Genomic DNA, 27,995 nt, shown 5'->3' with positions numbered 1-27,995 from the left:
AAAGACTAAGCCACCCAGGCATCCCTATTTATCTTTTTAAAGCAGTATTTCTAGGGGCATCTGGGGGGGCTCAGTGGTTGAACATCTGCCTTTGGCTCAGGGCATGGTCTCAGGGTCCTGAGATGGAGTCCTGCATTGGGCTCCCTGCATGGAGCCTGCTTCTCCCTCTGCCTGTCTCTCGCTGCCTCTCTGTGTGTGTCTCATGAATGAATAAATAAAATCTTTTTTAAATAAATAAACAAAGCAGTATTTGTAAATGTCAAAAATTCCCTACCATATAAAAGTGAAAGCTGGCTCTGTATGGTAGACAATATGGCCACAAACTTTTAAACAGCTGGTAATTTTTAAGCTGAAGATACTTTTTTGTAAAGACGAAATCAAACCCCAGTTCAAAATCCAAACAGCAAGTGCAACTATGAACCTTCCTCCATGCCATGACAGCTTGCAGTTACCACCCTCAACCAACAGATGTCTACATACGACACACTAATCAGTACCTTTAAAACCTTCATTAAAAATGAAAGTGAACGAAATGATGCCAACAGCTAACCCTGGTCTGGCTTTAGAGCCCACAGACTCCTGCTTTTAAGTCCGCTTCAAGATAGGTCCCAATGCTTTGAGATTCACTCAATAAATTCTTATTGATCACCTATATGTCAGTGTCAGAATCAAAAAGAGGTTGTTGGCCTCATGGAATTTAGCTTCACAGATGATGCAGAGAAATTACAGAAAATTACAAAGGGCTTTTCATGCTGACAAGTAGCAGGGTGCTTAGCTCTATCTCCCCTCCCTGGCCCAGTTACATCCCTTCCAGAACATTCATCATCACTTCTTGAGAAACCAACCTGCCATGTGATAACACAAGTGGAACAGGAGAGAGAAAACAGCATTTCATGGCCCTACTAAACTTTGTAACATCGTTCTCTCAAGTTGAACCTTATTCAATGCCTTGGAGGCTCCCAACTGCATCAAGCTGCCACAGTGGACAGTCTTGGCCATTCCAAAAATAGAAGCACAGAGTTGTACCTTTGATTACCCAAATAATATTCAGTATTCAAGTTTAATTTCTATTTTAACAAAACTCATTACAAAAATAGTTTTTAAGACCCAATAATCACATTGTTGAAACAATTCTTAATCATTTGACATTTTTATTTGTAAATCAATAAATAATATATACTAAGCCTAAAAATTTAGACAATTTAACACATAAGCATGGTAAATGAAACTATCTGCAGATTTGAATGTTTTGTAAGGACCATAATCACTGCACAACATATGCTGAATGTACATATATTTAAATATTCTATTTATATATTTTTTAAAACAGATACTTCTCTAAATTTTAAGAAGTGGAAATCATTTAAAATATGAAGAGTAAGGGTTAGGGATGAGCTATATATCCAATTCGAATTACATTAAAACCCAAATATAAAATATAAACAAAAGTGAAATTTTTCTAAAAAAAAGTATTTACTATTTCTCCTTCCAAAATAGGTAAATTACACTACAGAGAAGAAATCTATATGTACAGATACGAGATCCCCCTTTGATATGTGTAAAAAAACAATAATTTTATGTTGTCTAAATTTTTAGGGTTATATAGTTAGAAATATAGAATTCTACTTTTATAGACATGTCCATTAGGGGAAATAAGTTAGCACAATCATTTGAATTGGTTGTCTACATACTGGACAGGGCTTATTCCTTTTCTTTAGCTTCTTTGCACACGTGAAGCATGCCATAAGATGTCCTGTTTTGCCATGAACAATGCAACCGTTTTTAGGTCGACCTTGGCAAATCACACAAGGTTCAATGGCATTAAGGGGAAAACTAGATTCCACAATTTCTTCTTTGTCTTGTGTTTCTTCTCTCTCAAATTCTTTGACATCTTCTTGGCTGCTATAAATGATGCTGTTAGAAGTTGATGGCTGAGAATAGTCCTCACTTTCTTGGGAGTGGGAGGCTTGTGTGATTTTATCATCAATTTCCTCAGCACATGATTCTCTGGAATCACTGGCTGCAGCTTTTTTACAATCAGGGACATCAAAGCCCTCTTCTACTTGTGTTGAGTTTTCTGGTGTGGCTTTCTCAGGGATTTTCCCTTTATCTTCAGGAAGCCAATTCTCACGAAGGGCCCAACATCTATTGCAATGAGGTGGAAGAGGAGGATTCATTTCATTGCATGAGGTACACTTCCAATAGTCCTTCAATGAAAAAAGAGAGTTTCTGTAACCCTTTAACAACTAGTCATAGCCAACATGAGCAATTTCCAAGATGTCTGAGGTAAAATCTACCATACAGTTCAATTTCCAGCATTTCATGTTTTATATAAAACATTTGACATGTAACAGTCTTTCCTCAAGAATAATTATAAAGTACAGAATTTTTTCCCCAAACCATGCTAAAGAATCCAAAAAAAAAAAAAAAAAAAGTATTCACCATGATCTTAACCATGTACCAAATAGTTACGTTTAAGGACACAGATACAGTTGGCTCATTTAGCTGAAGCAAGCATGATGCAGTCTTACTCTGAAGTGAGGCCTGTATCCACTTCACTCTCTTAAAGGTTTAACCCTAGATACCATGCCCAATGCCCACCCAATCAATCTAGATGAAACTACTGCCCAATGCATCATTGAGACTGCCTTAGAAGTGCTCTAAAACCTGGGTTCAACTGAGTGTTCCCTAACTTCATCCACAAAGGAAACACTAAAACATTCGTCTCAGCAATCTTTGCCTGCTAAAATCTGTCATCCTTGTCACTATCCAAAATATATGCCCCTTATCCATACTCATCTCTGTGTGTATTGCTTCTCTCATACCTCAACCTACTTCCCAAACCTTTCTGCCATCACAGAGTTTGGATAATAAACTCCCTCCCTTAACATCCATCCTCAGCCTTTTTCACAAGCACATCCTGAGATGCCTGGGTAGCTCAATGGTTAAGTGTCTCCCTTCTGCTCAGGTCATGATCCTGGAGTCCCAGGATCGAGTCCCACGTCGGGCTCTCTGCATGGAGCCTGCTTCTCCCTCTGCCTGTGTCCCTGCCTCTCTCTCTTTCATGAATAAAAAAATAAAATCTTAAAAAAAAATAAGGAACATATCCTTATCTTAAATGAAGCATGATTTTTGCCTGAGGACAATGTCCATGTAAAACTTGCCATGAACAACCATTTTTAAATTGCCTCACAAATGACCTAAAAAATTAGCAGTAAGGATGGAGACTGTTCATTCTCCCACATGAGTTCTTTCAAGTTCCCAAAACAGGCTGCTACCCAACTGATAAAATCAAAGGCAAAATTTTTGTAATATGGGAGAGGAAGTGCTTCAAAGAGCCCAATAAACTGCAGGATCTATGTCTGACATCAAATGTGTCAACTAGTTACTTGAATTATTTTCTAATACAGTAAAAATTTTTTCAAAAGTTTTACAATTTCATCTTTTTTGCATTTGGATAATTGTTTTCAACTCAGCAAAAAAAAAAAAAAAAAGAAAGAAAATGAAATTTCCTATTCAAATATAATTAAAGGCAGTATTAACAAAAATTAAAGCATTAATATTCAGTTAAAAATCCTTCCATAAAATAAATTAATTAAAAAAGAAAAAGGAAAAAAAACAAACAAAGGGTGGTAGAAAGGGAGGCGGGCGGGGGGTGGGGGTGATTGGGTGACGGGCACTGAGTGGGGCACTTGATGGGATGAGCACTGGGTGCTCATTCTATATGTTGGCAAACTGAAACCAATAAAAAATAAATATAAAAAAATAAAATTAAAAAAGAAAAAAAAATCCTTCCAATACTTCAAGAACCTCCTGAAGCATGAAACATAAATGTTTCAAGTCCTGAATTCTTTCTTTCATTGTTACTTTTTTTTTTTTTTAAGAGAGGAGAAGAGAGAATTCTAAGCAGACCCCACACCCACCATGGAACCTGATACAGGGATAGACCTCAACAACAACCTTGAGATCATAACCTAAGCTGAAATCAAGAGTTGGAAAACTTAACTGAGTGAGCCACCCAGGTGTTAGTCCTGAATTTTTTTTTTTTTTTAACATTTTGTTTGAGAGAGCATGCATGCATGGGGGTGGGGGGGCGCAGAGGGAGAGAGACAAGCAAACTCCGCCCTGAGCACTGAGCCCAATGTGGGGCTCGATCTCACAATCCTGAGATCATGATCTGAGTCACAATCGAGTCAAACACTCAACTAACTGAATCATCCTGGCACCCCCCACCCACAGTCCTGAATTCTTACAAGGCAAATCCTACACAAATCAGTAAGACTGGCAAAATGTTGCTAACTGTCAAAGCTAACTGTCAAATTTCAAGTACATACTTGAAATTTTCAATTAAAAAATGTTCAAAGTTCCAATCCTGGCACCAAAAAAAAAAAAAAAAAAAACCTAAAAAATGCAGTAACAGATTCCAACACAAAAAATAAAGACAAAAATGCTTTAAAACTTTTCTAGAAATTACCTCACGTCAGGAAGCAGACTAGGCATGTTTTTCTAACCTTAACCTCTGTATTTTCTTGATTCCTTAAAAAAGCAGATGTATACTTACAGCTAAGGAAATTTCAGGATCTTCTTCAAATGAATCTGTATCACTCTCCCCTGCCTGATACACAGTTACTCGATACACCTAATAAAACAAATCCATTAGCATCAATCCATCACCTTTTTTCCTTAACCAGAAAGGCTTCTTAGTGATTAGTCCTAAACGAATAGCATGTACTACTGTGTATGAGAAAAATCTGAGACAGAGGTCAAATGGAATAAGTGAGTATGAAGGGGGAAACGTGAAGGACCATGAAATCCTGACCCATTATGGTTAAAAGGCAACAGACACAGGATATTTAAAATGAGTAAGGCAAAAAATTCAGGATAAGCATTTCTATTTTATAAGTATGGAGATATTAAATAACTGAAATAGCTAGCAATGTTGAAGGTGGTCACCTCCAATGAGTTTGACTGTATACTGTACTTTTTTAAAAAGTTAATATTAAAAGAGGGAAATTTATTTAAGCAAATTCTACCCCCCAATGTGGAGCTCGAAGTCATGACCTCAAGATCAAGGGTTGCATGCTCTACCTACTGAGACAGCCAGGTGCCCCAAAGAGGGTAATTTTTTAAAAAGTAAGACTATTATAAGAATGTTCACTAAGGACTATTGACTTTTTGACACTTACAGTTACAAGTATATAAATTGAACCAGAAGGAACTACCAAAGCCTTAAGTCCACAAAACAATATTCTAATTTGAACAAATCAAAAGTCAAAGATTAAGTGAAATCAGAAGACATTATTTCAACTATCATCAATGAATATAGAAAATATTGAAGAACTTTAGACTGTAATTAGAGAAATAAAACTACCTCATCATCTTCATCTGAGAGTTCTTGTCCTTCTTCACTAAGGCTATAATCTTCTGAATCAAGAGACTCAACTTCAAATTCTACACTGAATTGATCTGAAACTGAATCCTGATCCAACCAATCACCTGAATGTTCACTTACACCAGCATCAAGATCCTAAAATCAGAAGGGAGAAAAGTTGTTAGAGTACATTACCTGTTGGCCTCTGTAACAGCTTCCTAGCTCATCCCCATAGTCCTATTTCCTCCTTAGATCCATACTACACAATGACATGAGATTAAGATTCTGGGTTATTACATTACTATTTATTTTCCCTGTTCAAAATCTCATTTCATAAAGGAATAAGACCAAATCCCCTGGACATTCCAGGTTCACACAGTAGGACCATATTAACATTTTCATCTTATCTCCAACTAGACACTCCTCTCCACCCCCCAAATATGAACAATCAGCCAGATGTACATTTTTATCTAAACCAAACTTGGCACTTCAACTTTCACACATTCCTTCTCACTGGAATTACTAAGTCCTACTCATCCTTTTCTGCTAAAGCCTCTGTCATTTCCACTTCTAATTATCTTCACTACTTACATATTTAACGTATTTTTATGTATAGATCTATAATTATAAATTTTGCATGTCAATTATGCATACTTTTGCATACATGAATCTTAGATATCTGAGTTAAAAACGTGTTAATCTCTTTATATCTTCAGATTAGTAGAATGCTAGTAGCTACAACCCCACAGTAATTATGAATTTTTTTAATGATTTTATTTATTCATGAGAAACACAGAGAGAGGCAGAGACACAGAAGAAGAAGCAGGCTCCTTGCGGGGAGCCAGGTGTCTCATTATAAAAATTTCTTTTTTAAAGATTTTTATTTATTCATGAGAGACACAGAGAGGCAGGCAGAGACACAGGCAGAGGGAGAAGCAGGTGCCCAATGTGGGGCCCGATCCCAGGTCTCCAGGATCACACCCTGGGCTGAAGGTGCCGTGCCGCTAAACTGCTGAGCCACCCGGGCTGTCTTGAAATGTATTTTTTAATAAACTTTTGCTAATTTATTTGAAAGAGCTTTCAGGCATAATTTTAAAAATTTATTTTAAACATTCTGTATCAGCTCATATGGTTCCTCAATTTATAATGTAAGAACCATAATAAAATGATTAATCCCATAATATTTGCTGTCAGTGGCTAAGAATAGGCTCATATCAAAGCCAAAAGCTAGAACTAGGAAAAGTACATTCCTCTAAGAATCAGAATACAAACTTTCTTCTTCTTAATTTGCCACTAAGTAGCTATTTACCCTTGGACATATTTAACTTGTAAAGACCACAGCTACTTCATCTATGAGAGGAGTCTGGATTAAATGATCTTTAATATTTCTATTATCTATAAAAACAAAGTATTTTACAAACATTGAGGTCAAAAGACTTTTAAAAACTGATGTTCAGGGCAGCCCCGGTGGCTCAGTGGTTTGGCGCCGCCTTCGGTCCGGGGCCTGATCCTGGAGACCCGGGATGGAGTCCCACGTTGGGCTCCCTGCATGGAGCCTGCTTCTGTCTCTGCCTCTCTCTCTCTCTCTCTCTCTCTGTCTCTCATGAATAAATAAATAAAACCTTAAATAAATAAATAAAACTGATATTAAGAAAATAGTAGTAAAAGCAAAATTGACCATTTACAGTTCTAATTCTTAACAGGGACTCTATAATAAAGTAACCTAACAAACTGGATACTTCCATTAACTAGCATTTAGTGTACTAGGTTTAGAATATGAGGATAAATCACAAGACATTAAAGTTTCAGCAAATATCTTTTTTTTACAAAGATTTCATTTATTTATTCATATAGAGAAAAGAGAGAGGTAGAGACACAGGCAGAGAGAGAAACAGGCTCCATTCCGGGAGCCCAATGTGAGACTTGATCCCGGGACTCCAAGATCACACCCTGGGCCAAAAGCAGGCACTAAACCGCTGAGCCACCCAGGTATCCCATTCAGCAAATATCTTCTATGGTAAGTATGGCAAAATATGGCCTACTACTCATCTGTTTTTATAAATAAAGTTTTACTGAACACAGCCGTTTCCTGTTCTCTAACAGCTGCTTTAGCCCCACAGCAGATGTGAGTAGCTGCAAAAAAGACAATGGGCCCACAAAGCCCAAAATAAATTACTATCTGGCCCTTTACAGGAAAGGTTTGCTGGCACTGTTCTAGGGTGCTATGGAGAAGGCAGATTAAAAGCTATTTTTTTAAAGTTGTGGCTAATGTTCGAAAAAGAATGACCCACCCAAAAACTTTAAAAATACTGCACATGTAAAAAGCATCAGACAGGCAAGATCTGGAAAGATTAATTTTGAAGTCAGAAGTCCGTGGTTTTGCCTGAATTCCAACTATGACAATTATTAGGTATGGGATCTTAAACAAGTTATTTTAAACCCGCAAGCTGATCTTTCCCATCTATAAATGGAATTTGAGGCTGCTGAGATAATATCATGTAAACTGCCTAGTACAGAGCCTAGAATAGAGCCTAGTAGCTTCCTCAATTTACTAAACCCAAAAGAAAGAAAGATGGAAGGCAAACGCATGTTCCTTTAACCCCTTCACAAATTGGTGAACGCCATCACCAAATGAAGACTACAACATTCTCAGATAAGCTAAGATGAGGGAAAAAAAATCCTACCTTACCAAAAGCTTTCACAACTAGAAACTCAGCCTGAAAAACCATTGATTTTTAGTAGACAAGTTTTATTTTTTTTTTTTAAGATTTATTTATTTATTTATTCATGACAGACACACAGAGAGAGAGAGGCAGAGACACAAGAGGAGGGAGAAGCAGGCTCCATGCCGGGAGCCCAATGCGGGACTCGATCCTGGGACCCCAGGATCGTGCCCTGGGCCAAAGGCAGGCACTAAACCACTGAGCCACCCAGGGATCCCCAGTAGACAAGTTTTAGAAGACAGGAAAGGCTAGGACTAACAAAAAGAAAATTATCCTCTGTTGCTTTGGTAACAAGGCAGTGTCCCAGGTAGAAAGCAAAAACAAGGACTTTAAATGTCATTTAACTAGAATTCTGAGACAACTTTAACAAAGACTAAGTTTAAAGAGCATAGGAATTCTATTTAAATCATCTGTAAGGCTTTCTCTCCCCCTGAGCGGCCTGAGGTGACCTCCGGAGATGGTTCGCTACTCACCGGACCCAGAAAACCCTACAAAATCATGCACGTTGAGAGGTTCAAATCTTCATGTTCATTTTAAGAACATGCATGAAACTGCCCAGGCCATCAAGGGTATGCATATCCAAAAAGCCACCAAGTATCTGAAAGATGTCACTTTGCAGAAGCAGTGTGTGCCATTCCGTCACTACAATGGTGGAGTTGGTAGGTGTGCGCAGGCCAAACAGTGGGGCTGGGCACAGGGTCGGTGGCCCAAGAAAAGTGCTGAACTTTTACTGTACATGCTTAAAAATGCAGAGAGTAACACTGAAGTTAAGGGTTTAGATGTAGATTCTCTGGTCATTGAGCACATCCAGGTGAACAAAGCCCTCACGATGCGACGGAGAACCTCATGGCCGGATTAACCCATACATGAGCTCTCCCTGCCACATTGAGATGATTCTTACTGAAAAAGAGCAGATTGTTCCTAAACCAGAAGAGGAAGTTGCACAGAAGAAAAAGATCTCCCAGAAGAAACTGAAGAAACAAAAACTTATGGCCAGGAGTAAATTCTGCATAGAATAAATGCAAATAAAATTTTAAAAATAAATAAATAAATAGATAGATAGATAGTAAGGAGTACAATTATCCAAACATGAAGCTTGTGTCCATGTCAAGCTTTCTTTAATTGGATTCAATTTTCAGATTACATGCATGTGCTCTCAAGAACCTGTGTTTTCCCCCACAGCATTTACTCCACATCTTAATTACCTGTTTATTTTTTTTATTTTTTTAAAATTTTTATTTATTTATGATAGTCACACAGAGAGAGAGAGACAGAGACATAGGTAGAGACAGACAGAAGCAGGCTCCATGCACCGGGAGCCCGATGTGGGATTCGATCCTGGGTCTCCAGGATTGCACCCTGGGCCAAAGGCAGGCGCCAAACCACTGCGCCACCCAGTGATCCCCTTAATTACCTGTTTAATTGTTGATGCCACGTCTCCCCATGAGGGCAGGGCCAATATCTACCCTGACTACCACTCCACCCCACTGCTAGACAGAACCTGGCACAGAAAACACTTACAGACCCACTGACTGAAGAAATTGCTCTCAAGGCCATCTAGTGGCCACAGAAGTAACAGCTCTATGAAATTCTAACTACAGGGCACATCTGTATCCTTAGAATCACTGAGTTGGAAGACAAAAAGAAAAATGTAAACAATGTTAAGAAGTAACATTACAGAAAAACTAAAAATAAGGTTACTAGCACGCAACTTCATTCACTCCCTACACCTTCCAAGAGATATAAAACGATCACTAATACCCAGAATAATGATCACAAGGTGCCGGCATATCACAAGTTCCATTTTTAGTATTTTAAAGACAAATATGGGGAACCCCAGGTGGCTTGGTGGTTTGGCACCACCTTCAGCCCAGGGCCTGATCCTGGAGACCCAGGATGGAGTCCCGCGTCGGGCTCCCTGTGTGGAGCCTGCTTCTCCCTCTGCCTGTGTGTCTTTGCTTCTCTCTCTGTGTCTCTCATGAATAAATAAATAAAATCTTTAAAATAAATAAATAAATAAAGACAAATACTTAATGACCAGAAAGAGAATATTCCATTTGTCAGGCATTCTTGTTAGCAAAAACTTTTTTTTTAACCAAACTATTTTCAATGACATCTCTTAAGAACTTCTAACGCTTTGGGATATCGTATTAATAATCAAAAAGTACTAAAGTACATCCATGCAATAACATACCTATATTCCACAGCCTTAGTAACAGACTTTTCCTGATATCTAAGCCTATGTACGACAAATGTGTAGCTTAGACTCTGCTGACTGATTTGCTGGTAGCTATAATAAAAAGATACTGTTACTCTCAATATTCAAAACAAACCTGCCTTAGAGTTCTAAGATATTTAACTGAACCAAATTTGCTTTTTCCCTTATTTTTTAAAAAGTAAAACTATAAATCCTCAGACCACTCTACACTCCAATTTACTTGAATTGAGTTTACTATTGGTACAGGGGCCCACAAAGATTCTCCAAAATGTAGGATGATACTAACAACTATTAATAAAGGTACAAATTTTATTCACACACCCCGCAATTGCTTATCTTCCACCCTTCTCTCGAACCTGGGGTTTTGGGAGTAGAGAAAATTTATACGGTTGTTTTATTTGACAGAAAAATTTACCACAGCGTAGAACAGCAAGTGCATAGCATACACGTATGTGTATTCTGTCCAAGTGGACTGTTAGAACTAGATTTTGAAAATAAGAGTCTTGTGTTACTTAAAATGAAAATATTACCGGATTTGATGGCGTCCCTGTTGACTCACTGCTACTGCTTCTTTCACAACATATCTCCCTTATTACACACAGAGCAAGGCTTTCATCAAAGGAAAGGGAAATACTATCAGATTTGTGGCGCTTTCTCTGCCGTTCACCAGGTAAATCATCTGCATGTTCTTCTGTATGCATAAACAAAGACAAATCAATTAAAACCCCATACTAGGATTCAATTTAGCAAATGAGCTCCCTTGAGTACCCAGTTGTACCAAAATTTAAGTTCAATGGAATTAAACAGAGAAAAGAGTCAATTACTACTGTTTCAAAAGTCAACACTTCTAGTGGATCTGTCCAACTGAGAGCTACAACAGAATGCTGTATTTATTTTAGAGTAAGCACTATGCCAAATGTGGGGCTTGAACTCATGACCCCAAGTTTAAGAGTCACAGGCTCTACTGACTGAGCCATCCCCAGAACACTCCATTTTATTTTTATTTCTTAAAAAGATTTTATGAAAAAAATTTATTCATTAGAGGGAGAATGCTCACAAAGGGAGAAGCAAACTCCCCTGCAGAGCAGAGAGCCCAATGTGGGGCTCAATCCCAGGACCCCAAGACCACAACACAAGCTGAAACCAAGAGCTGGATGCCCAACCAACTGAGCCACCTGGACACCCCCTACTTAGAAGGTATTCTTAACATTTCAATTTCCTCAGTACTCTGTATTTTCAACAGGAATCAAAACCAGTGAAAATATAGTATATTTTGTTTTAAAGAATAAATGATCTCTGACTTAAAGTCAGAATGTCACCAAACCTGTCAGGAACATAAATAAGAGTCCTACTGTGTAGTATATCAAATATAAAAATAAATTCCAAGTGAATTCAATAACCAAACACAAAGAACAAAATCATCCAGATACTTGTAAGAGAACATTCTTATAATACCGGGGTAAAGGGACCTCTGGGTGGCTCAGTGGTTTAGCGCCACCTTTGGCCTAGGGTGTGAGATCCTGGGGTCCCGGGATCGAGTTCCACATCGCGCTCCTCACATGGAGCCTGCTTTTCCCTCTGCCTGTGTCTCTGCCTGTCTCTCATGAATAAATAAACCTTTAAAAAAAATTTAAAAATACCAGGGTAAAGAAGTATGATATAGCACTACAAAACCTTCAAGAAAAGTTTATCAAGATTAAACTATATCAATTAAGGCCTATGTGGCAAAATAAACAAAACAAAGCAAATGTCAGACTAAAAGAAAATATCCGCAGCATACTTAAAATGGTTACTATACATTATATACACCAATCAAGTAAAACAAAACAAAATTTGATTAAAAAACAAAAAAAGTCAAAAGGCACCTGGTAGCTCAGTCAGTTAAACACCTGCCTTCGGCTCAGGTCTTGATCCCAGGGTCCAGGGATCAAGCCCCATATTGGGCTCCCTACTCAGCGGGGAGTCTACTTCTCCCTCTCCCTCTCGCACCACCCCCCGTTCCTGATCTCTAATAAATAAAATCCTTAAAAATAAAAAAATTAAATTAAAAAAACTCAATGAAAAAGCAATTCACAGAATACAAAGAATAAACATGAAAAAAAATCCCCTACCTCCTACTGACCAGGGACACATAAATTAAAACAAGATACCATTTTTTACCCACAAGAATTACAAAAATTAAAATGAAAGACAGTTTCAAGAGATTTGAGAATACATTTTTATACACTGTAGAAATCTAAAATAATACATTTTGTGGGCAATCTCTAGAGATAGAGAAATACCTGCAATATTACTTTAAAACGTAGGTAGCAAGGGTGTTCACTGCAGCCTTTTACTGAAGTAAGTACCAAATAGGGTTATTAATTAAACTATAATCCATATGCCCGAAACAGGTACAACTCGCATACTTCTGCTCACTCCATGTCCTTCTCTTGACCATCCTGGCCAAAAGACATTTTTCCCTCTGAATTCTCCACTTTTATATCCTATATTTTAAGTAATTTTGCGTTGATCTCCACAACGAGATCACAAGTTCTTGATCTAAGTTCTTAATCATGTTTTATTCCTTATAAAAGGTGATCATGGTTGAAGCCTAAACCATGTTGATTCATAATTTTTACTTCCATTAAAAATAGTAATTGGGGCTTTTCCTGATTATTAAAATATATACTCATCATAGAAATATTTAAAAAATAGAAAATTTTTAAAAAGTAAATTATTTCTAGTGCTACCATAAAGATAACTACTAACATTTTACTGTAATAATTTTCCAGTTTACATTATTTCTTTTTTTTTTTTTTAAAGATTTTATTTATTCATGAGAGACAAAAAGAGAGAGAGAGAGACAGAGACACAGGCAGAGGAAGAAGCAGGCTCCATGCAGGGAGCCCGACATGGGACTCGATCCCGAGTCTCCAGGATCACACCCTGGACTGCAGACAGTGCTAAACCGCTGAGCCACCTGGGCTGCCCTTATTTCCTTTAAAAAACATATTTGAGGGACCCCTGGGTGGCGCAGTGGTTTGGTGCCTGCCTTTGGCCCAGGGCGCGGTCCTGGAGACCCGGGATCGGGTCCCACGTCAGGCTCCCTTGCATGGAGCCTGCTTCTCCCTCTGCCTGTGTCTCTGCCTCTCTTTCTCTCTCTGTGTGACTATCATAAATAAATTAATTAATTAAAAAAAAACATATCTGAATCACACTACGTGTACTATTTGGGGGTAGTTTTGTCTTAAATCTTCCTTTATATTATTTTTAATGGCTGCAGAATATGGGGTCTGTGACATAGGTTCATATATTATCTTTTTTTTTTTAAGATTTTATTCATTCATTTGAGAGAGAGAGAGTACATGATCAGGGGGGAGAGGCAGAGAGAGAAGCAGACCCCCTCTGAGCAGAGCCTGACGTGGGGCTGGATCCCAGGACCCAGAGATCATGACCTGAGCCAAAGGCATAACCGACTGAGCCACCCAGACGTCTCTATACTGTTCATTACAATTCAACCATTTAGTCCACAAATCTGAGCACCTGCTTACTGTCTGGCACAGTGCTAGGCAGTGAGTATATACAAAAGTGAAGTCAACTGTCATCCCTGCCACCAGAAGTTGTTTAATTTCAAACATCAAGGCAATTGAAACATAATTATTTACAAGCTATAGTGAGTACTATGAGGAAACAAGCAGGGAGCTAAGGAAAAGAAAGAATCTGCTTTTCTGGCTGGTTAGAGACAGCCTCTTTCTGAAGGTCACATTTAAGCAAAAACAGAAAAAATGAGGAGCTCACCTCATACACAAAGATAGAAGAACTCCTGGCAGAAAAAAACTGTGTGTAAACAGCCTTAAGGCAGGAAGGAATTCTGACTTGAGAAACCAAATAATCAATACAATGGAAACAATAAAGGTGGAGGGAAAAGGCCAAAAATCAGGTTAAACGTAGATCATGGCCTTGTAGGCCAAGGTAAAGAGTACGGGTTTTATTTGAAGTAACCAAAGTGGCTAAGCAAGAAATGATATAATTCAATTTACCTTTTACCATCTCTTTTGGTACTATGTGAAGGAACACAAAGAGCAGGAGTAAGAAAATCGGGACACTGCTGCTGTGATCAAGGAAGACAGGGCAATGGCCTGAACTAGAGTGATGACATTTTCTACCATGTATGTCTTCAATTATAAATGATGCTGTAAAATTAGTGTCTCTAAATATATAATCTTTGAATTTGTTTATATCTCTAGGATAGATTTCTAGAAGTAGAGTTACTGGGATAAGGGTAAGAACTCCAAGCCTTTTTAAATCTGTAAAGGTTTAACACCAACTTATACCAACTGATACACCAATAGTCTATCACTGCCAACACACAAGTTAATAAGGATGAGTCTGACATGGGGCTGGATCCCAGGACCCAGTTTCTTTGCAAGAGTTGCAATAATTTGATAGCCTAGAAAAAACACATTTGCATTTTTTATTGTCTATAAAGCAAAATCACTAAAATCCACCCCCCTTTCATATTTTAGTCATTTTATATTTACTATGAAAAATTTGGGTTTTTGCTTTTTTAGCGATATGGATCTTTAATATTTTATTCAATTTGAGGGAACTTTTTATGTGATAAGGGTATTAACACTGTCAAATTTAAAGCGAATATCCGTCAAATATCTTTTTCATTTATCTTTTAAACTCATTTGGAATTCATTTTCATATATGGTACAGATAGAACTTGTTTTTTCTTCCCCAAATAACTAACCATTTGTTCCAGTCCCATGCAGTTAACAAATATCCTCTGTCCTTTCCGCTCTCTGCCTTCATGGACATACGAGTCTGGGTTTTTATCTATTCTATCTCACTGATCTGCTGAATTCTTCTTTCATCTCAATCACAGTTTTAGTTATTATGAATTTTGATCAAGCAATAGCCTTCTCCACAATCTTTTCTCTATAAAAATGTTCTCCGCTATTTTATCTCATTGTCAGTTCTACGATATTATTTACTTTGGTTTTAAACTCAGTGCTGTGTTTTATCACTTATTAGAAACAATAAATATTTTAATCGCTACAATAATTAAGAATAAGGGCTAAAATAGTTTATATACTTGTCCTCTATTACCTTGAATAATAGACAGCTGGCTAACTATAAACTCCAGTGGGGCCCAGGAAACTGTGCCTGCTATAGTCAACCAGAAAAATGTTGCTAAGAAATTTTTAAGCCAAATAAATCATATAAAAATAGGTATGAAAGAAACTCAGAAATGCATTCATCTAAAAGCAAAAAACCCCACACAATTTCATTTAGTCTAAATGCATTAATTTTATTAGAAAATAAACAGTCAAAAGCTATTTGAAAGTGCCAATTAAATAATCATAAATACCTGTCTCACTAATTGTTCTCCTTCTAGATGAGGTAGATGGTCTAGAAATCAAATCTGAAGATGAAGGTTTCTCTTCCTGCAACTCTTGCACAGGGTCCTTAAGCATTCAAGGCGGGGAGGCGGGGCGGGAGGGGGGGGCAGTGTGGAGGGGAGAGAAAAAAACAAAAACGAACTTGTAACACCAGGAAGCTAAAAATTACTTGTTTAAAATAATCTAACTTTCAAAAAACATTATAAAATGTGTTCATTCCCAGATTACCTTTTGATCACTCCCACCTTCACGGTGACAGCTATTTTCACTCACAGATGTGCCTGAATCTGATGGTTCTGATGGGGGGGTGGGGGGGAAGGTAACAACAACAAAGAATTACAAACTAGGAAAGAAACTAGTTTGTCAGGCCAGGACAAACTTACACAATTTAATCTTTCAACAAACATTAAATGTGTATCTCCCAGGAGCCAACCTCATGCTAGATATCAGAGATGTAAATAATTCAATTTTAATACAGAGTAGCATTACATTAGAAGTAATAAAAGCATAATAAACACGATAAAAGAAGTATTGTAAGATAAATCACTGGAGACGAGAGCAATCTGGTAGGGATAGGGCAGGTCTGAGGAATAAGGAATCAAGAAAGGTTTTACAGTAGAATATGAAGAAGTAGGACTAAGAAAGGCTATTCCAGAAGAGAATACTCCATGAAAAAAAGCATCCAGAAGTGAATTACCAATGTTTGTTGCAGGGAACTATAGGCAGTTAATTATTACCGGCATGTAAGAAAGCTCATAAAGGATTCTGTGTGTCTTGTGAAACAGAACAAGGATGTCAACAAGTAGCCCTCGTGCCGTCAATCCTGCATCGTTGCATCCTTCCTGGCTGACACTTTAGAATCTGCCCAATGGCACTGTTGCAACCACTCACCGTTAAAAATGTTTAATCCAATAGATAAAACTGATTTGCAGTACACAGCAAGTTTTTTATCCAGAGAACAATAAGGAACCCCTACATGGTCACTTTAAGCAGAGAAGTGACATATCACTTTGGCAAAATAGAGGGGGGGGGTGGGGGGGGGGAGAGGGGGAGAGAGGGAGAGAGAAGCAGGGAAGCCAGTAGTAGACAGTAACTGCAATAATACAAATGCCAAAGTATTAAAGCCTAAACTGGGGCATGGAAAAGAGATCAATTCCAGATAAGTTAAAAAGGTAAAAACCAACAAGGCCAGGCATCAGATACACGAGGCAAAGGAGAAAGGCATTATGGAGGATGCCAAGATTCTGCCTTGGGTGGGTAAACAGGATCATTCACCAAGAGAGAAACTTCAGAAGATAAACAAATTAGGATGGAAAGATAATGAACTAAATGCATGAAACTCATTCTGGTAGGTAGGTTTAGCTTGTAGTTGGATGTACAAGACGTGGAGTTCAGAAGTCAAAATTTCAAATACACACAGAATATACACAGTTGCCAAAGATCATAATCAAATACCCTGTTACTCCCTCGGAAACATCCTCACCTTAATGGGAATGTCAGGCCCGCTCACTAACATTTTAAAATTATGCACATTATCATAACAGTTTATTTCTTTTTATCACAGGTTATGTGGATTTTAAGTTGTAGATACAGACAAGCTATATTTCATTTTAATATAATAAATAATATATATTATATTAATATGTTGTTATATCTGTATTATGTTACAATGCAGATTAAATAAAAAGGAAATTTTGAGAAGTGATAGGTTGATAACAGTTACAGAAGTGCAGAAATGAATTCTACTAAACTGAAACCTGAAACAAACTCAAAACGGAAATACCCAAATAATCCACAGGTTACCAACTCATTAATATACAATTTTTCTAGTAATCTACCCAAGGTTTCTTTACATGAATGAATCAATACATCAGGGTAATATTTAAGAAAACTGAAAATGCTACTACAATACTATAGTTGCTTGCTTTATTTGCCTTCATTTGAATTCATAAAGAGTTTTTGTAAAACAACAAAACATGTCACCAAACTAACAGTCACTTCTACTCTAGGATAAGACAGTGATGTCCTTTTCTGGGTCTTAAGTCCTAGCTTTGGAAGAGCATTCAACTCAACACATTTATTAAACATATTAATAAAACACCATACTGTTAATATATAATGCAAACCTGCTTAGGAAACAAGAAACAGAAATACAAACAAGTATAACAAAAGAATGTAACAAAACCTAAATACACAACAGTGGAAGCACAAAAGAGTGGTCAGTTCATTGTACGAAGTAAACAAGCTTATGAGAACAGTTCTTAAAATTATAGTTGAGGGGAGGCTATAAGAAGTCTATGTTAAAAAAAAAAAGTCTATGGTGTGCTGAGAGACCGCTCCTACCCGTACTCAAAGCTGTGTGCCTCTTTTTACCAAGTCCATGTATGAAGCCTGAAAATGGCCAATGTATTTACACCATGGGATCAGAAAACACCATAAATCAGGGCATTTCCCCAAAAAAAGTGGGTTGTTAAAGATTTACCAGTATATCACTGTATATGTTTATGTGTATCTCTACTAAAATAAGAACCCAATGCTTTCATCAGATTATCCACGGAGTATGTGACCTAAAAATAACCAGTTAAGAACTGTAAGTCTACAGGTAGGGAAATGCCATTTTTAATAAATTGATAAAAGTTTTGTCTATTATAAAAAACACACACAAAAAAACAAAAAAAACAAAAACAAAAGAGGACTCATTCATTCATTCATATTAGATATCTATATAACCTCCCAAAACCTTTCCAGTACACATTTCAAGGGGTGTTATACCTCTAATAAGCATGACCTCGAATTTATCTACCTTTCAGAAACAACAAACGTTGGTAAAGATGTAGAGAAAAAGTAATCTTCATGCACTGTTGGTGGGAATGCAAAATGGTGCAGCCACTGTGAAAAATAATATGGAGGTTTCCCAAAAATGAAAAATAGAATCACCATATGATCCAGTAATTCCACTATTTAACCAAAGAACACAAAAATAACAATTCGAAAAGATATACACAGTATTCTTTACAAAAACCAAAATATGGAAGCGTCCAAAGCGTCCACCAATGGATAAACGGATAAAGAAGATGTGGTACATATCTATACAGTGGAATAGCATTCACCCATAAAAAGAATGAAATCCTGCCATTTGCAACACTATGGATGGATCTAGAGAATATAACGTTAAGTGAGATTAGTCAGAGAAAGACAAATACCATATGATTTCACTCTTATGTGGAATTTAAGCAACAAAAGCAAGAAAACAGATTCTTAACTATAGAGAACAAATGATGGTTATCAAAGGGGAGGTAGGTGGGGGAATGTGGTTAAACAAGTGATGGGGATTAAGGAGTCCACTTGTCATGATGACTGTCAGTTAATGTATGGAATTGTTGAATTACTCCATTGTACAGTTGAAACTAATATAACACTATGTTAATTATACTGGAATTAAAATAAAAAGAAAAATTTTAAAAATATTTAACAAATACTTGTGTACTGCTCCCCAAAAATCCAGAAAAGAAATATTTCTTTTTTTTTTTTTTTTAATTTTTATTTATTTGTGATAGTCACAGAGAGAGAGAGAGAATGAGGCAGAGACACAGGCAGCGGGAAAAGCAGGCTCCATGCACCGGGAGCCCGACATGGGATTCGATCCCGGGTCTCCAGGATCGCGCCCTGGGCCAAAGGCAGGCGCCAGACCGCTGTGCCACCCAGGGATCCCCCAGAAAAGAAATATTTCAAAACAAATTCTAATACTGATATTCCAAGGCTTAAATTGGTGGAATAAAGGTATTTAACTTTACATATCACAAATCTGCATTAGAACCTTAGTATTATGTTGCTTTAGTTCATACAATTCATTTCTTCCTGTTAAATGACTCCACATACACAAAATGTCTTTAAAATATTTTACAGTGCTTATTTATGGTATTCAAAATTAACTTACCATGCTGATTGACTACTACCAAGTTTCTGTAGATCATTGTATATATTTTCCTAGTAGGGACAGGGAAAAAAGGAGATGTACATCTTAAAATAAAAATATATTAAATAGGACTTCAGATTTTTATATACACGTTAGCATTAACTAAATTGTACATAAGCTAAAAATTTTAAATCACTGCATTCAAACTAAGTCACTGGCAAGCAAGGTCCTAAAAAAAGCATCATGATAATTAGTTGTCCAATGATTACATAGTTACTCTTATTAATCACAAAGGTCTCTCTCACTGGAAGGATTTCCTATCTCCATTTCCTGAAATGTGTCTTGTTTGGACTTTACCAAAAGACCCCAGAGAATGAGTGTGAATGCAGAAACAGGGTTGATAGATCTATTTTCAAACAAAAAAGAAAATTTCTATCTCTGTGCTTAAAGTTTAAAAGTAGACTGCCTAGGGACACCTGGGTGGCTCAGCAACTAAGTGTCTGCCTTCAGCTCAGGGCGTGATCTCGGAGTACCTAGAACAAGTAAGTCCAAGTCCCATGTTGGGTTCCCCACAGGGACCCTGCTTCTCCCTTTGCCCATGTCTCTGCCTCTCTCATGAATAATTAACTAAAATTAAAAAAAAAAAAAAGGCAGTAGACTGCCTACAAAGACAGTGGATCATGCACAATTGTAATTTTGATTTCTATCAACCATGGACCAATCACCTAATGGATTTTCTTTCTTATATTAAAATCTATTAAGAGATGAAGCTTCCTTCATTCATTTATAAACACAGACTGAAAACCTATGATGAACCAGTCACTATTCTAGAAACAGGAAAAAAAGAAATAAAATGGAAACAAATCTCTGCCCTCATGGAGCTTACATCCCAATAGAAAGACAATTCACCTATTTTAATTTTCACTGATATTATGGCATACTTTCTTTTAAGCTAATGATTTTAGACAATGTTACTGGTCACATGATATAATTTCTAATTCTCATCATTAAGGGGAAATACCACTCCCAAATATTTCTTTTCCCCTTGGGACTAATGATACAGCTCCGTAAACTTATAAATATCAATATTCCTATTCATATTCTTTTTCCCAGTCAATAATTTCCCCACTGTTCAACTATTCAACATAGTAGAATTCAAGTCAAAGATAATTTTTTAAACTATGCCTTCAATCTGAGAAACTATAAAATCATACCCCAGAACATTATCAGAAGATTCAACACTCAAATGGTACCAAGTCACCAATACAGTTAATTCTTTTTTTTTTTTTTTTTTTTTAAGATTTTATTTATTTACTCATGAGAGACACACAGAGAAAGACAGAGCAGAGACACAGGCAGAGGGAGAAGCAGGCTCCATGCAGGGAGCCCAACGTGGGACCCGATCCCGGGTCTCCAGGATCACACCCTGGGCTGAAGGCGGTGCTAAACCGCTGAGCCACCCAGGCTGCCCTAATTTTTAAATTTATACAATAAAGCCTAGATCCCAAGGCCAAATGCAAAATAGGAATATAAATCAGATAAATATTTATACAGTGTTAAATTAAAAAGCATGACAAAATTAAACATAGTATGTTCACAACTGAGTCAAAACACATCTACACGTAATATAGAAATGACAAGTTAAAAATACCATTTGATAAAAAAAATAGAAATAAAAAAATAAAAATAAAATAAAAAAATACTATTTGATGACAAACTAGACTTTTTTTTTCCTATTCTTCATTTTATGCCTTTTCCTACTGTCCAATAATGAATACATATTATGCTTATATAATGAAGTAGTTTCAGAGTTATAAATTTTCCATTTAAATACTATCTTTTTAGCTACACTATTATTGAACATTATACTAGTAGAATCTAGTTGTTTCATGTGAAAGAGTATTCCTCCCATTTATTAAGCTACACATCATACTAAGGCTCCACATGGACTGTACTAAACCAAATGGGAAAAGGAATTCTAATGTAAGGAAAGAATGACTGAAAAAACAGTCTTCAATTCCTAATAGAGTAATTCTAGAAATGTTAGCTGGGTTAAATTTAGCCGATTAAGTGCTATGATGATGTATGACAAAATATTCTCCAAAGTAAGGCTCAAACTTAAACCTTTACCACAGTGTGGCCTAAAGACTACCTTTCAAAGTAACTGCAATAATATTTTTAAATACACAGTAATTGTGACTAACATTTTTTGGGTAAATATTTATTTATGAGAGTATACACAAGCCGGGGACAGGGAGAAGGAGAAGGAAGAGCAAACTCCTCACTGAGCAGGGAGCCTGACCCAGGGCTCCATCCTAGGACCCTGAGATCATAACCTGAGCTGAAGTCACCTAGGCACCCCTGTGACTAACATTTAAATGCCTTCTCTGTGTCAAGCACTGCTTCTTACACATTGTTTCTTCGTAACTTACACATGAGGTATTTATATTATCCCTACAAGTAGGATAAACTGAGGCTCAGAGAGGGTAAATCAATTTACCCAGTCACACAGCTAGTAAAGGACTGAGCTAGGTCTCAAACCCAGATTTATTAGATTCCAGAATTCAGGTTCTCAAACAATATGCTATATTCAATTTCTGCATGCAACAATTTTTCTCTAACAAAAGGAGGAGGTAAACTGAAATGTTTGCCCAGCTGGCTTTTTACAACGGACTAAACTGAAGAATTTACCTGTGCTCTTTCACAGAGAAGCTTGGCACTCCAAACAAATCTCCTAGAAGATCATTGGAACAATACACAATATGCTGTTGCTTCTCATCATACAATCGTTTAGTCATAATATACTGGCCAAGATAAAATATCACCTGAAATAGAAATAGGATTCTGAGATTAAAGAAAATTAAATGTTAGTTTCAAATACATTCAACTTCTCATTTATCTAAAGATGGTTAAACCAGCAACCATACCCAAAATGGTCTAGAATAACAACTATTCTGTACTCTTAAAAAAACCTTCTAAATCTTTTCCTTTTAATTTATGGGAGTAGACACTGCTTCTCCAATTTACTTAAATTATGTATGTGTAACGGACTTTAACTCTGCCCAGATACCTAGGTACTACGTATATACATACTAGAAGGGAAAGGGCAGCAAAATGCAAAACCACTGAGAGCAATAAAAAGTTACAAAATCAAATCATCAACTGAAATATAGCAGTGACCTAAAGTCATTTATTAAATAGTCCCAAACACCATACAGCTCAACAGCCTGAGGTCATCACAGGTGAGGACGACAGGAAAGTGACCAATTACATCTACACAACAGTTTGGAAGAATTTGGTGAATAAAATAAACTCTTGAAGACATCAATATAATCTATGCAACAATAAATAATCAAAATAGTAACCGTGAATCATGCATATACAGTTAAATATTGTATGCTCCACTAAAACAATGAAATAAATGATACACCTTAAGACATCCACATACAAACCTATTAACCACCTAAATATCTATGGTTTTTTTGTGTTTGGTTTTTTTTACAGTTTAAATGTACTTTAACAAGTACTATCTCATTCTTCTGCTACTTCATAGATTTGTTTTCACTGTATTAGAGATAAGGAAATGGGACCTGGTCTTCTGACTCCTAAGTCCAGAGTTCTTTCTACTTCCCCATACTAGCTGTCATCACTCTCCCACATGCCCCAGAACAAAGATCCCACAACTGGAAACTCAATAAAGCTTTCTACACCTTTATAATGGCCTAATCAATTTCCCCCTTATTTCTATCTACTTTTAAATGTATACCTTTTGTTTCCTTAACCAATTACATAATGATGAGGACAAACCAAGTTAACAGCCATAAATACAGCTTTAACCTCAAAAACATCCTTAACCTCCATGCTTCCCTGCAAGCTACCCTACTGTCTGTAGACTTAACTGGTTAAACCGGCCTCAGACTTAAAAGAATATTACCTGGTGACTATGGATTGAAGAAGACAAGTTGATAGGGGGAAAGGAAGAAGACTCCTACACTCCTACCAAACATCCCATACAGTTTATAAAAAGTGTGGCTGAAAAAGAAAAAGGTGCAGAGTCTCTTCCTGACCCACTAACCTGATGTAGATAAGGTACTTCAGTGTTTTGAGCACTCTGGGCCCCACAAACTAAGTGGGAGAGATGGGGAAAAGGCAAACTTCATTCACAATGAAATTGTGCCTAAGATGGCCCAATCTCTCACTGAAAATCATGGTTCTGTGCACAAATTTAAGGCTAGAGAACAATACATTGAAATGTATCCGTTAAATAGAACATATGTTCATGAAGCAGCTCACCTCTATCCCAGAAAGATCAGTATACTGTACTCATGTATCTCTAGTGCAGAAGTTCTTAACCTGGGATCCATGGATGCCCAAGAAGTCCTTGGATAGAATTCAGGGGATCCATTAATTTGGATGGAAAAAAAATTTCTATCTATATTTTCATTACTTTTTAACTGAAATTTAGCTTTTCCTTCAATTATGAATATAGGCAACAAACCACAAAGTATTAGTAATACCTGTGATTATGTCACCAGTAAAAATCACAAGTGTTTTCATATCATACTTTGCTTGGTGTAAACATCTCAAAATAGTAACTATCCTCCTCACTACTTTGAAATTACATAAAATCTCCTGCTAAATCTTATTATTCAATGTGCTAACACAAAAAAGCACATATCACAAACTTGTTTACTATTTTGATAACTGTATTCTACGTAATTTGTTTTCCTTTGTAATCCTATACATTTTGGTTTATGCATTTAGAAACTAGATTCTGAGAAGACTTTTCCAGTCTGCCACCTAAGTCCACAGCACAAAAATGCTAAGAACCCCTACAAAGCCTCCCTTCATCTCAAGAATTCCTACCTGACAAATGATATTCAAGTATAATTAGAATTTCAGCTTCAATTTATAATCCAAATGACAATACTTAATATTGCTGCTTACTAAAAAAAACAAAACAAAAAAAAATTCCCTCTATATGGTCAATTTCTCCCCATGGCCACATGTAACTAACAAAACATTAGTTATCTTGTTAACTCTTTATTTAGCTTACCTCTTTCATAGTATAAGTGTCTTTTTGTGCACCTACAGACTTCAACAACTTCAAAAGCAATGGCTTTGGTCTAACCTACAAAGAACAAAAAGCTGCTATTATACTTCCAAAATTATTCCAGAGCTATAATCCCCACAGCAAGCATGTCCATGAAGAACTTCAATAAAGGTAGATGTTGTATTTAACAATCTCACAAGATTAGAACTCAAAAATTAAGTCATAATGTTTTCACTAAATGTAACAGACAATAGAAACTGAAGATCATAGACTTATCAAGGCAGTTGGGAAAAAATGCTGATTTCATTACTATGCAAATAATCACAGAATCCTCAAGTATCATCAGCTGCAATCAAACACAGTATCCATGCCAAGGCAGTGAAAACTATTCTTTTCCTCCAGCTCTTTCTATTATTTGCTTACTACCTTAAACTTAGCTATAAATGGAATACTCCAATAAGATTACCACAAACTAAATTGCAAAGTCCAAGAGAAAAGAGTAAGTCTTTAAGGTAATTCTGTTTCCCAATCTTTTCTTCCCACACATTAGGCTCCTAAAGGCTAGAGGATTTAAATAACTCAAACTGACAAGGATAATTAAAAGCAGATCTGAGGCTGCAATTCACAACCCTCAACTACAAACCAGCATTTTCTTCCTACTATATCATGCTGCCTCTTAGGTGATCTACATTTCAAATACCTACTGACAAGTATTTACTGAGCTTCCACCACGCACCAGACAGCAGTAGGTACTGGGAGGGCAAATGGTAAATAAAACATGAGCTGTGTTTAAGGAACCCACCAAATAGATTGGGAGTCAATTTTTTCTATAAAGAGCCAGATGGCAAATATTTTAAGACTTTCCTGCCAGGTCTGGATTCAAATACAGATACTGAACCCAATGGCCATGGCTACACAAATAGGCAGGAGGTCAAATACAGCCCACAGGCTAGGGTGTACGTGACCCTGATCTAGAGATTTTACAATCTCTAGATATTGAGGAAATGACTGGCAAGGAGGTAGGGATATAATATTCTCTTTCTCCCTAACTGATGCTGCATCAAAATCTGTAAAACTCAAGGGTCTTTACAGCTTGCCACCTCCACACAGACAGGTGCCTCTGTTCCTCTTCTCAATATACTCTTTTCCTTTATCTAACTTTGAAATCTAACAGCATCCCAGTTTGGAATAGAACTCTCAAAACTAGATTTAAGAAAAACTGCCTATTTCTAGCTAATCAACAGAATATTATCTAATAACCAAAACACTTAAAATACACAGTAAGTGTGGTATTGAATCTTTAACTTTTCTGCTCGCACTTCTGTGTGTGTCCTTACATATACACTTCACTTTTAGACTTAATGAACTCTCTCTTGAAAGATAAATTTTTTCTCCTGAAATTTTATGTATGCTATATTAACTTCAAACTACAGAAAACTCAAAATAAAAATCTGTAAAGGAAAGCCATCAGTTTATTAAGACCTAAAATACGTATAAGAAAACTACAAATACCATTCTTAATCTTACATTTAATAACAAAAAGAAATACAAAGATAGATCTAGATGTACTACAAGAAAATACAGGACTCTATCTGTATAATCTTGGGATGGGCAAGTTCTTCCACAGCATGATATGAAATGCGAAAACCAACAAGTCCATAAACTGGACTTCACTTAAACATTCTCAATAGGAAAAAGACAACAAAGTTCTATGCAATCTTTGTAAATGACAGATGTCTAATACATTTGAAACACAAAGAACTACTACAAATTATTAAGAAAAACACAATAGGGCAGCCTGGGTGGCTCAGCGGTTTAGCGCTGCCTTTAGCCCAGGGCCTGATCCTGGAGTCCTGGGTTCCAGTCCCACATCAGGCTCTCTGCATGGAGCCTGCTTCGCCCTCTGCCTGTGTGTCTGCCTCTCTGTGTCTGTCTCATGAATAAATAAATAAAATCTTTAAAAAAAATAAAATAAAATGTGCATGTATGTATGTGGATACACAGAGAGAAAGACCTAAAAGACACCGCCAAAAGAGAAGACTAGAATTTTCAGCTTCCAAGCTTTTTTACATTTCCCTGATGCCCAAAAATCTTTACAAGCGTGAGTTAACTTTTGTGATTTTCAAAAACCGTTTCAAAGAGTTAAACATTGACAAGTCAAAACAGAAAACAAATATTGGTTTGTAACGAACATGACCTCAGCATCCACGTTTAAGAATGTAATGGAACTCAATTTTATATCCAGAGTGATAAAGGACCCAAGAGAGAAAACAAGTACCGATTCTTACGGGCTGCTTCACACCTGCCCCTGACTGGCACAGTTTAGTTTCGCTTGGAGAACCGGGCTATAAATGCGGGTCTAACAGAAGTCAGTTGGTCACCCCCATAAATACCAACCAGGGTCTCCTGCTCCGAAGCTGGAATCTGTGAGGTGCTTACAGCACCATCAGTAGACACAGACATGTTGGTATTGCACATTTGCCTACAAGTGGGGAGAAGAAAAGAAAAGAAAAAAAAAAACACAAGATAAAAACTCGAAATAATGAAACATCTGCGGGGAAAAACAACAACAAAGTCACACACACGGAAAGGGGATAAAAATAACGCCCTTGAGTGCTGTCCCTGTTAGAGCAAAGGCAGTAGAGTAAGCGGGGCCTCACCTGGATGCGGGCGGAGTCGGGGCCGCGGGTCGGGAGCACAGGTCCCTATCTCTGAGCGCAGCTGGGGACACGCGCGGCTTAAATAGCCGCAGCTGGAGGCAAGTCGGGGCTTAGCTCCAGCTCCTGCGTGCGCGGGACGTGTCCGAACTTGACCCGCCCCAAGGGAAAAGCTGAGTCAACCTGCCCACGGGACCAGCCCAGACTCGCCCAGACACGGCGCGCGGCCCGCGGAGGCCACACGACAGGCACCTGCCACCTTCGGGGCCCCGAGCCGGGAGACCGGCCGCTCCAGCACAGCTCCCGCCCCTCGCCCGCGCGCCCACGTGACCCTGACCCCGACCACCCGCGGAGACCGGGGGGGGGCGCAGAAGGGAGGGGGAGGGGCGCCCGGCTCGCGGCCCGAAGCCCCGCCCTCCTCCCGACCAGCAGCCCCACGGCCCACGTGCCCGCGCCCCCACCCGGGCGCACAAAGGCCGCGAGCCCCGGGTCGCCCGACGAGCCCCGCGGCCCGTACCTGCTGCTCGGCGAGCGGCCCCCGCGGCTCCCCTGGGCCCCTCACGGGGCGCGCAGCAGCCCGCCGCCCCCGGCCCCGGCGGCCATGCCCCTGGCGGCGCTCGGACGCCCCGGTCCCGCAGGGAGGCTCCTGGCGGCGGCGCGGGCCCGG

At 37.8% G+C, this 27,995-nt stretch overlaps 2 protein-coding genes across 6 annotated transcripts in view; one reads left to right on the top strand and one right to left on the bottom strand.

Annotated features, from left to right (window-relative positions):
• CPM (carboxypeptidase M) overlaps positions 1-14,529 on the top strand; it is a 92,579-nt gene extending 78,050 nt beyond the window's left edge. Inside the window, exon 9 of the mRNA XM_077913777.1 lies at positions 14,366-14,529. Within this exon, the coding sequence (XP_077769903.1) occupies positions 14,366-14,386 (21 nt within the window). The 3' untranslated portion in view covers positions 14,387-14,529. The remainder of the gene's footprint in view (positions 1-14,365) is intronic.
• MDM2 (MDM2 proto-oncogene) lies at positions 1,132-27,995 on the bottom strand. Of its 5 annotated transcripts, none has more exons than XM_077913770.1 (11): positions 27,846-27,993; positions 27,069-27,153; positions 24,675-24,749; positions 22,310-22,443; positions 19,640-19,689; positions 15,931-15,998; positions 15,672-15,768; positions 10,843-11,003; positions 5,372-5,527; positions 4,562-4,639; positions 1,132-2,207 (listed from the first exon to the last, which is right to left on the bottom strand). In XM_077913770.1, exons 2-11 carry the CDS (start codon positions 27,147-27,149, stop codon positions 1,644-1,646), a joined length of 1,464 nt encoding a protein of 487 aa, XP_077769896.1. In that variant the 5' UTR covers positions 27,150-27,153; positions 27,846-27,993; the 3' UTR covers positions 1,132-1,643. The 5 variants fall into 5 exon arrangements, with proteins under 5 accessions (XP_077769896.1, XP_077769897.1, XP_077769898.1 ...); XM_077913771.1 differs by lacking the exon at positions 27,846-27,993 and adding an exon at positions 27,332-27,543; XM_077913772.1 differs by lacking the exons at positions 27,069-27,153; positions 27,846-27,993 and adding an exon at positions 26,950-27,038.

This window comes from Canis aureus, chromosome 11 (assembly GCF_053574225.1).
Source record: "Canis aureus isolate CA01 chromosome 11, VMU_Caureus_v.1.0, whole genome shotgun sequence".
In the NCBI taxonomy this organism is placed as follows: Eukaryota; Metazoa; Chordata; class Mammalia; order Carnivora; family Canidae; genus Canis; species Canis aureus.
The sequence above is the reverse complement of the archived record's forward strand: the minus strand, read 5'-3'. Positions and strand labels throughout refer to the sequence as shown.

Excerpts from the sequence above, each read along its gene's own strand:
- MDM2 (XM_077913770.1), bottom strand. The coding sequence starts at position 27,149 with ATGTGCAATACCAACATGTCTGTGTCTACTGATGGTGCTGTAAGCACC. Across the intron at positions 24,750-27,068 it reads CTTCGGAGCAGGAGACCCTG|GTTAGACCAAAGCCATTGCT; the intron begins GTTGGTATTTAT and ends TGTTCTTTGTAG. Across the intron at positions 11,004-15,671 it reads GAGAACAATTAGTGAGACAG|AAGAACATGCAGATGATTTA; the intron begins GTATTTATGATT and ends TTATGCATACAG.